General features: G+C 50.3%; 1 protein-coding gene across 1 annotated transcript in view; it reads right to left on the bottom strand.

The window, feature by feature from the left end:
* The window catches only part of ARR3 (arrestin 3), a 15,036-nt gene extending 13,937 nt beyond the window's left edge, over nucleotides 1-1,099 (bottom strand). Inside the window, exon 1 of the mRNA XM_075069006.1 lies at nucleotides 1,083-1,099. Coding sequence (XP_074925107.1) covers nucleotides 1,083-1,099 — 17 coding nt within the window. The remainder of the gene's footprint in view (nucleotides 1-1,082) is intronic.
* Nucleotides 1,100-9,932: the final 8,833 nt, after the last annotated feature.

A 9,932-nucleotide genomic window follows, 5' to 3' on the forward strand; every position in this document is an offset into this window, starting at 1 on the left:
CTCCCGCCCCGGCCACAGCTCCGGCCCCCTTACCATGCTGCTTACCCCAGCCTCCCCCCTCTCCTGGAGCCTCAGCGAGCCAGGTCCAGGAGCGGCCCTGGACAACACTGCAGCGGCGTGGCTCCGGCGGGACCTGAGCTCCCGCCGCTCAGCTGCAGCTTGCACCCCTGCCCACTTCCCACACAGCTCTGAGCGGCAGGAGCTCAAGTCCCGTTGGAGCCAGGCCTCTTTAGCTCTGTCCAGGGCCATTCCTGGACGCAGCGCACTGAGGCGCTGGTGGATGGGGGAAAGCAAAGGCAGAGGTGGGGTGGCGGAGCTTCAGAGATTCTCGTGGTGGCCCCTGCGGGGCCTGGGGAAAATTACCCCACTTGTCCCCCCTGGGCCAGGACACTGGACTTAATGGATCACTGGACTGGTTTGATTTTGGCAGGAGCTGGGACACTTGACTGGGTTAGAAGTTCCTCTGGTCCTATGTCCATCTGGTTCCTGGCCCAGACTCTGGAGGATTAAAGTCGCCTTGGAAATCCTTGCCAGCTGGAGGCTGACGCTAAGGAGCTGATAGTGACTTCAATGTCAATTCCCATTACCATAATCCCACGTTCCCTTTGCATCAAGTCTAACATTAAGCACCCAGCTTCCCTCAGACACAGGCTGTGTTCTGGGCTGGATACAGAGTGGGAGAGCTTGCATAATGCCAGCAGATGGCATTGCATATGCATGACAGAGAGATGGATGGGCCACCAAAGCCAGGCAAAGTCCCTGTCACCCACTGCTAAACATACGTGCATGAGACTCCTGCCCATCCCTGGAGGATGGCATGTCCCAGTCCCACATGGAGAGAGAGCAAAGGGAGACATGGGCTGGTTGCAGGACTGTCCCAGGAGGGGGCCGAGGCCTTCAAAACAATGGGCATTTACTCCATTCCATCTGATCTCTGCAGAGCATGGGCTGCCTCCATTTGGGCTGGGGCGAGCTAATCCTATGTGTTTGGGGTCCCCTCTTTCCTGTGAAGGGTGCTGCATGTTGGCACTCTGCAGTGCCCCAATCCAATACATAGTGGGAGAAGGAAGAGGAAGACATACTTGGAGCCTTCTGACATTTTCAATCAGTCGCTGCACAGCAGGGGTTCTGCAAAAGGAAGCAAAAGAAAACAGCAGCAGGGGCTTCAGAGTCCTTTAAAGTTGTGGGGGGGGGGCCCGACCCTCCTCTTCCCCTCTCAGGCACCCTCCTCCCACTAGCAGCCTGACTCCCCTGGCCCATGAGCCCCTACACCAGTGTCTCTCAAACTTTTATACTGGTGACCCCTTTCACACAGTAAGTCTCTGAGTGCAAACCTCCCCCCCCATAAATTAAAAACACTTGTTTATATATTTAACACCATTATAAATGCTGGAGGCAAAGTGGGATTTGGGATGGAGGCTGACAGCTTGTGACCCCCGATGTAATAACCTCGTGACCCCTTGAGGGGTCCCAACCCCTCAGTTAGAGAACCCTTGTCCTACACCCACCGCCTCCAAATCTGAGTGAGTGGCATTGCGCATTGCGACCTGGCACGTGGGGTCACGGTGCCACTCAGGTTTGGCCCAGCCAAAAAGTGGCCAGGCCATGGCCTGGGAGGCCCCCTGGTTCCGCAGCCTAGGGTCAGCAGGGTGAGATATCTATCTAGGAGCCCTAGTTCTCACAATGACAGGTCCAACGTTTGATGGGACACTATGATATTAGGATAGGCCAGGGTCTTCCATCAGCCTGGGGTCTCAGGCTATGGTTTCACTAGTTCTTTCATACATCTCAGGACAGCAGAGGAGCAGGGGAGCCATGAGGGGGGTTAGGGCATTCTGTTTCCCAGCCCAGGTTTGCTCCTGATTCCCTAAGGACTTGGTGGACATGGCTAGGTGCATGCACCACTGATGCAAGTTTAACTGAGGTTCGAGGATACCCCCATAACCCAAATGGGAACAGACCTAGCATCCAACTCTTCCTCTGTTACACTGGAAGGGAGCAAAAAAAAATGAGAGTCAGAAAAGGTGAGAGTGATGAGTAGGGTAGGACAGATGTTAGAAGGTGACAGAAGAACCACTTCGGACCGTCCTGATGGCAAGTGACTGTTGAATGAGCATCTGCGGGGCTGGGAAACAGGGATGAATGAATGAAGTTACTAGAGGAGCTATCATTTTACGCAAGTCCTCATCTACAAGTAATTTGCTGTAATGACTTATTAGGAGGAAACTTCTGGTTGCTACACTGCCAGCCCTCTATAAAGTGATCTAGGAAATCAAACTTAGTGCAGTCAAGACCAATGCATATTCAAGCCACTAATTACATACAACCTCCCACGAAGGGGTCTTTGAACAAGGACAAAGAGCTTTGGCTTTCCCCATAAGAGAAGTCCCTTCCTGAGGTCCTGTCCTCTTCAGACAAGATACAAGTAACTCCCATTGGAGTCAATGGGAGCTGTGGGGCTCAGCACCTCTGAAAATTAGATCCTGTGTGTCTTAAACTGAGTGCCCAAAAGCTGAAGCAGCCAGAAATAGAGCCACTTCTGAAATTGTTGTCCTTACATTCTGCACTGCAGTTTCCTCAGCAGCGTGTCTCTTGTAAAATGAGAATAAGCTGATTGCACTTTGTAAAGTGCTTTGAGATCAGTGGATGGAAAGTGCTAGTTAAGAGCTAGGTATTAATTATTATTACTCTGAGAAGGCACAAAAATATGGCAGGTAAGATCCATCTCATGCTGCTGCTATAGGAAATTATTTCTCCCATCTCTACCCCCACATGAGTTTAACGGGAATGCATAATTGCCACTATCATTGCTTATTCGTCCTTAGCACTATACACATACTCAGGAAGACACAGTCCCTGCGCCAAAACCCTCACAGTCTGCTCAGTGGGCTTTCCTATAATTCAGCCTGTGGGAAATGAAAATACCATTCTGCTTGGAACATTACATTTCCATATTTAACCACTTCTGCCTCCACATCTGTCTCTTACCATTCATGCGTCCATCATCTCTCTCTTCACACTTTACATAGCTACTACGGGGAGTGCTTTTGCTCTTACTGAAATCAATGAAAACTTCCATGGTTTTAATAGTGCAGGGCCATGGTCCCAAAGTCCGTTCCAGGAGAGTACAAAACCCAGGTCAATTCCCGTGACCATAAACATCCAGTTCTGGTTCCTTCCCTTGGCCCTAGTGAATGGTTTGAGAGCATAGACTGACTTAGCGATCATTAATCATCAGAGACAATTTCAATTAAACCCTGCACTGTAGTGTTGTGCCAACATGGAGTGGAGTCTGGCTTTGCCCTGCACTCAGGGGCATGCACAAGATCTTCTCATCATCTGAATGAGGTTTACTTGATCAGTCTTTGCAGCCAGAATTATACTTGTAAACGTCTCAGTTGTAATCAGCTGATTTGTGGGGCGCTTAGCAGGGATGAGCTCGGTATTAAACTTAGATAGCCCTGCTTAAGCCAGGTGGGATAGGAATCCAGGCAGAACTGCTAAATTGGGCGGAATGTGGGCAGAGCTTTTTTGAGTGTAATTGAAATGAAACCCAGGAGAAAAAAGAAATCAGAACTCTGGGGGAAAGAGGGATGAGCCCCCTTCTGCCCCATTGGGAGACAGGTAATTAAACTTAACAACAGACTGTGCCTTTAATGCCCTGTGGGAAAGCTCTGGGATTCTTAAACCCTGGGCATCTGCCCTAGCTAGACCTCAGGAGCAGACACAGGCAGATTGCCCTGAGTCCAGAGAAAGAGGGAGCAGAGGAGGATATTATGGGCCTCATCCATTTCCAGATGGAGACAAGGCTGGGCTGTGGCAGGATGCCACATGCCACATGGGATGTAGTGGGAATTAAAGAAGAAAGTGGATGGAGGAAGCCAGAGAAGAAAGGAGCTGAGTTCCTTCCTATTTCTCCTGAGGAAGGGTGCACTAGGGTTTTGGAGACATATTATGGTTTGGTTAGGATGGGGCATCTCCTGCTCTGATATATTAACACTTCTGTTCTCTAATTTCCAGCTCAACCACATGCAGGTTCCTGGGTTCCCTGCATGGGGTTGGCAAAGTTCTTTAGCATCTCAGCAGGCGGCAGCCCTCTTTTAGCCCCCTGTGGACCAGAAGGCACTACCCAACTACCTAGCCACTACTGATTATTAACATTACTGGTCCTTAGCACTTTACAAGACCCAGAAGGGTCTCTGCCCCAGTGAGCTCACAACGTAACCACATAGGGTAACCGATCTTCCGCCAGAGTACTAGATGGGAGGGACAGAATCAGCCCCTTCCTCTCCCAGCTTGAGAAAAAGGGAGGTAGATAGGTCTTACCTGTGAGATAAGTGAACAGAGCCCAGCTCCTCTTCCAGCCCCTTCTTCTGTAGACAAGTTACTAGGAGGCTTCTGCTCTCTGCTCGTAGGCTTCTTATAGCTCCTTGTTAGTCCCTCCCCTGGAGACTGCTCTTGCCAGAGGGGCTTTGACTGGAGATGTGATTTGTGTGTGTGTGCGTATTGTAGGGGGAGTATTTTCAGGCTAGAATCCTATTACTTTATTAGTTGGGGGACTTTTAGTAAGTAAGAGTGGGCTATAAATAATGCTTCTGCTGGAGCCCTGAGAAAGCAGATTAGAGAGATTGGTAGAGCAGGCTTAAACCCTGATGATGGTACTGTAATTAAGATGGATGCTTTGCTCTTGCACATTTGAAGTTTGCACAATGCTGGGAGCCTGTTTCCACAATCACTGCACTGCTGTAAAATCACATCAGGTCATTAGGAGACTTGGTTTGAGAAGCTAGCAGGGAGAGGTGTGGTGAGGAGCCCTGGGAAGGCCAGGTTGAGAGCTGACATTAGAATGGAGAAGCTTTGTGGTCCCTGTTTCTTCCTGTCATTCTTCAATCATTGAATCATAGAAATGTAGGACCTTGAGAAGTCATGAAGTCTAGCCCCCCCATGCTGTGCTAGGATCAAGGAAAACTAGACCATCACTGATTGGTGTTTGTCCAACCTGTTTTGAAAAACCTCTAATGATGGAGATTCCACAACCTCCCTTGGAAGCCTATTTCAAAACTTAATGGTCCTTATTGTTAGAAAGATTTTCCTAATATATAACCTAAATCTCCCTTGCTGCAGATTAAGCCCATTACTTCTTGTCCTACCTTCAATAGTCATGAATAACAAATGACCATGGTCCTCTTTATGCCAGCCCTTAACATATCAGAAGACTTTATCAGGTCCCTTCTCAGTCTTCTTTTCTGAAGATTAAGCATGCCCAGTTTGTTAACCTTTTCTCAGAGGTCAGATTTTAAACCTTTTACATTTTTGTTGCTCTCCTGTGAACTCTTTCCAGTTTGGCCACATCTTTCCTAAATTGTGGTGGTCAGAACTGGACACAGTTCTCCAACAGAGGCCTCACCAATGCCAAGAATAGTGAGATAATTACCTCCTATGTCTTACATATGACCGTCCTGGTCATATGTAACCCATGTGCCTAACAGGGAAATATCGCTTTAAGAGACCAATTGTGGGGAGGTGGGAATGAGTTGTGTCTGGGTCATTGTTCTTATTGGGATCCAGGAAGTGGGCGGACGGAAACTTGCTCACTGCTGAAGGACTTTCCCCCAGCCTAGGGGGAGGACCCACAGGTCCGGGATTCCAAGTAAGTGCGGGGGACAACCAGGGCCAGTGCTACCATTAAGGCGAACTAGGAGGTTGCCTAGGGCGCCAAGATTTGGGGGCGCCAAAAAGCAGTGCCCCCAATTTTTTTTTTTAAGCATTCCTCCCCGAGCATGTGGTTGCTGCTCCACTTCTCCCGCCTCCCAGGCTTGCAGCGCCAATCAACTGTTTGGTGCCGCAAGCCTGGGAGGAGAATTAGAGCGGGGGCGGTGTGCTCAGGGAGGAGGTGGAGCAGAGGTGAGCTGGGATGGGGTGGTGCTGCCCGGCTCCCAGGGGGAGGGGGCCTCAGAATGGGGTGGGTGGGGAGCTGCCGCACGGCTGGGGTGGGGGTGGGGCGCAAGGTGGAAGTTTTGCCTAGGGCAGGAAACTTCCTTGCACCGGCCCTGGGGACAACTAAAGATATAACAGGGACAGGAGTGAGGTCACAGAGCTAAATGAAGGGAACCTGGCCAGGACACCAAGCAAAGAACCCCGGACCGGGCCCACTGCTCCTCGAAAGTGTCAAGAGAGCCAGCAGACGCCACCCAGAGGAACTCTGCCCTGATGCATGAACCGACTGAAGATCGGAAATAGGCCCCACAGTTGCAGGAAACCCCGTCGGCCAACCTCCTTTCCCTGGTTTTGTAGATGGCCATTTTGGCCAGGGCTAGGAGGAGGCTGACAAGGAGGTCCTGCAGCTTTGTGGGGCCACGGATAGGAAGTGCACTGATGAGAAGGTGAGGGGAAATGTGCAACCAAAAATGTAATAATATATCTACGAGGAGCTGGAATAGCGACTGCAACCAGGCGCACTCCAGATATATGCATGCCAGGGTCTCCCTCATGCTGCAAAAGGGGCAGGTGTCTGGGAGGGGAGTGAACCATGCCAAGTACACACCTGTACTCACAGATCCATGAAGGCAGAGGCGGCTCAAGGCCCCAGCACGCCAAGCACCTGCTTGGAGCGGCAATCTGCGGGGGGCGCTCTGCTGGCGCCTGCTAGGGAGGCAGGCAGGCTGCCTTCGGCGGCTTGCCTGCGGAGGGTCTGCTGGTCCTGCGGCTTCGGTGAACCTCCCGCAGGCGTGCCTGCGGGAGGTTTGCCGAAGCTGCGGGACCAGCGGACCCTCCGCAGGCAAACCACCGGAGATAGCCTGCCTGCCGTGCTTGGGGCGGCAAAATCCCTAGAGCCGCCCTTGCATGAAGGAGCCGCCAGCTGATGTCCCTGGCAGGCCTCGGATCCAGGGTGGCCCACCGTGCCCCCTCACCCTCTAGAGGTGGCAGGACATCCCGCCGCTTCGTGTCTCCAAACTTCTTACGCCCAAGATCACTTTTCGAATTTAAGGGCAACCCAAGATCTACCCTGCCCTCTCCCTGAGGCCCTGCCCCTTCCCCAAAGCCCCGCCCTGCTTACTCCACAAAACCCTCCCCAGTTGCTTGCTCCTCCCCCACCCTCACTCACTTTCACCAGGCTGGGGAAGGGAGTTGGGGTACAGGAGGAGGTGCAGGCTCTGGGCTGGGGCCAAGAGGTTCACAGTGTGAGAGGGGGCTCAGGACTAAGCCTGGGGCAGAGGGTGAGGGTGCACCACGTGGGCTCTGGGAGGTAGTTTGAGTGCAGGAGGGGGCTCTAGGCTGGGGCAGAGTGTTGGGGTGCAGGAGGGGGTACAGGATGCTGGCTCTGGGATGGGGGTCAGGGCTGGGTTTGGGATGCAGGAGGGGGTGTGGGTGCTGACTTTGGAAGGGGGCTCAGGGCTGCAGTTCGGGGTGCAGGAGGGGGTATGGGGTTCTGGCTCTGGAATGGGACTAAGATATAGGATTGGAGTGTGCCCTCCTGCCAAGCATCACTTACCTCCAGTAGCTCCTGCTTGGCAGGAGGTGCAGTAAGGATAAGGCAGGCTCCCTGCCTACCCTGGCCCCACACCGCTCCTGGAAAGGGCCACACGCCCCTGCGGCCCCTAGGGGGGTAGGTAGCGGGGACATGGTTCTGCATGCTGCCTCTCTCTGAAAGCACCACCCCCGCAGCTCTCCTAGCCAATGGGAGCTGTGGGGGGTGGTGATTGCAGGCAGGAGCAGAACACAGAGGGAGACCCCTGCCCCTCCTTCTCACTGTATTTCTGTGGGGACTGAACTGTTTAGCTTTTAATTTGTTTTCTTTGTTTATGTTTATGTATAACTGTGAAGGTAATAAGAACGAGGAGTACTTGTGGCACCTTAGAGACTAATGAATTTGTTTGAGCATAAGCTTTTTAGTCCAGGAAAGCTTATGCTCAAACAAATTTGTTAGTCTCTTAGGTGCCACAAGTACTCCTTGTTCTTTTTGCTGATACAGACTAACACGGCTACCACTCTGAAACCTGTGAAGGTGATGTATGTGGATTACAAATAGCCATGTCATGCTGTAAAAATTAGATTATATGTTTCTTTATCATAAGATTTTTTAAAGTTATTTAACTAAATTCATTTCTTTAGTTCCTTTTGGGACTTGAATGTGGAGAGGTTGACCCTGTGCAATCCTTGCTGAAAATCCTTAGAGACAGAACTCTGGGTCTCCAGCTACTTTCTATGGGAGTTGGGTTTTTTTAAGGCACTGGAGATGGGAAATGAAGTGACCTCTAGCCCACACAAAGGTTACAAATTTGTGCTTGAACAGACAGGGACTTCAGGATTGCTCGGAGCTCACCTCTGAATTCTTTTGAGGATTATTGCAGTTAGTTATAAAATAATGTGGTGTTATTGAACATTATTGAATTTGTGCACTGTATTAATATTATTAAGATAATGGAAACTCATACACAGTTAGGGTTAGATCCCTGTAGGACCATTTTGGTCACTGATATGTCCCCTGTTGATAGTACAGCAGATATTAAGAGAGCTATTAGAATCTTTGGTCATGTGACTAATATGAGGTGGGTGAAGGGAGAACAAAAAGATATGATTCTCTATTAATTTGAACTCTGTTTCTGTGATACACATAGGAAGAAAATGTGTGTTGCAGAAGCTAGGGCAGGAATAGGATGTGACTCCTATTCGTTTTGAGGTTTGGCCATTTATATCCACTGGTTCTGTGCCCAAAGTACCTCAGTGCATTAATCAGGGATATTCTGTGTATTCTGACAGAGGGTTCAAGACTGAGACACAGGCTGTAGTTACACCTGTGGGTGATAGACAGACTAGGTGGTTAACAGATGCTACACCAGTTATCAACCGGGGTCTGTGGCATTATACATATACTCCAAAATGATAATACACTTTTTTGCAGCTGCGTCACATTATTGACTCATATTCAGTCTGTGATCCACTGTAATCCCAGGTCCTTTTCAGCAGTACTACTGCCTAGTGAATTATTCCCCATGTTGTAGTTGTGCCTTTGATTTTATTCCTTCCTAAGTGCAGTACTTTGCACTTGTCTTTACTGAATTTCATCTTGTTGATTTCAGACCAGTTCTCCAATTTATCAAGATGTTTTCATTTTCTTCTAAAGCAGCAGGTACTGTCTGCTGCTGGAGGTGTGATATCAGGCTAGCTGGGCCAATCATCTCTTCTGGTATGGCAGGAGGTGTGACACAGGACTAGCTTGACCAATGATCTCTCCCATGTGGCAGTGCCAGCATACTCCTATAAGAATGTGGCTCACATGTCCCTACTGGTTTCATAACAACACATGCTAGTCTCAGCTGATCCTATTACAATGCCTCTAATCAATGGTTTCCTGCTGTGAATGGAAAACTCTTGCAAGAGTAAAGGTGGCTTTGTTTTATGAGACAAAATAGCCTCCACCCTCCATTTCCTTCTGCCTTTACAGACTGGGCCAATTAGCAGGAATTTTCCCACCCTCTCTCAGCAGGGCTGGCCTTGTGTCATCCTATGGCTCCCAAAAGAGAGAGAGAGGGACAGGCCAACAGAGAGTGCCCAGTTCCAAATTGAAGATGTGATGAAAGGATGTTTCCAAACTGATGTTTAGAGCTGGGGAAGCCCCTTTGGTACCCTCATCTGCCTGATTGTTACAAGGCTGCCCTCTCTCATTACCGCAGCTCCAGGACCTTCCTCTGGTTTCTCTTGTCCCCATTACTGCCAGGATAAGGTGGCACTTACTTGATGAGAAGCTTCTCAGGCTAGGTGACTCCTCCAGAGCTGCTTAGTGCTTGGCTGTTCTGCTCTCTTCACAATGTGATGGGCTCATGCACGGGAGGCCCAAAGGAGGAGAGAGCCAGCCAGCCCCAGAAGGAAAGTGGGAGGTAGGCTGCTCCCTCAGAAGAATGTGGATGATCAGATGTGAGATCAGGGCCAAG

Source organism: Chelonoidis abingdonii, chromosome 8 (genome assembly GCF_003597395.2).
Source record: "Chelonoidis abingdonii isolate Lonesome George chromosome 8, CheloAbing_2.0, whole genome shotgun sequence".
Taxonomy (NCBI): Eukaryota; Metazoa; Chordata; order Testudines; family Testudinidae; genus Chelonoidis; species Chelonoidis abingdonii.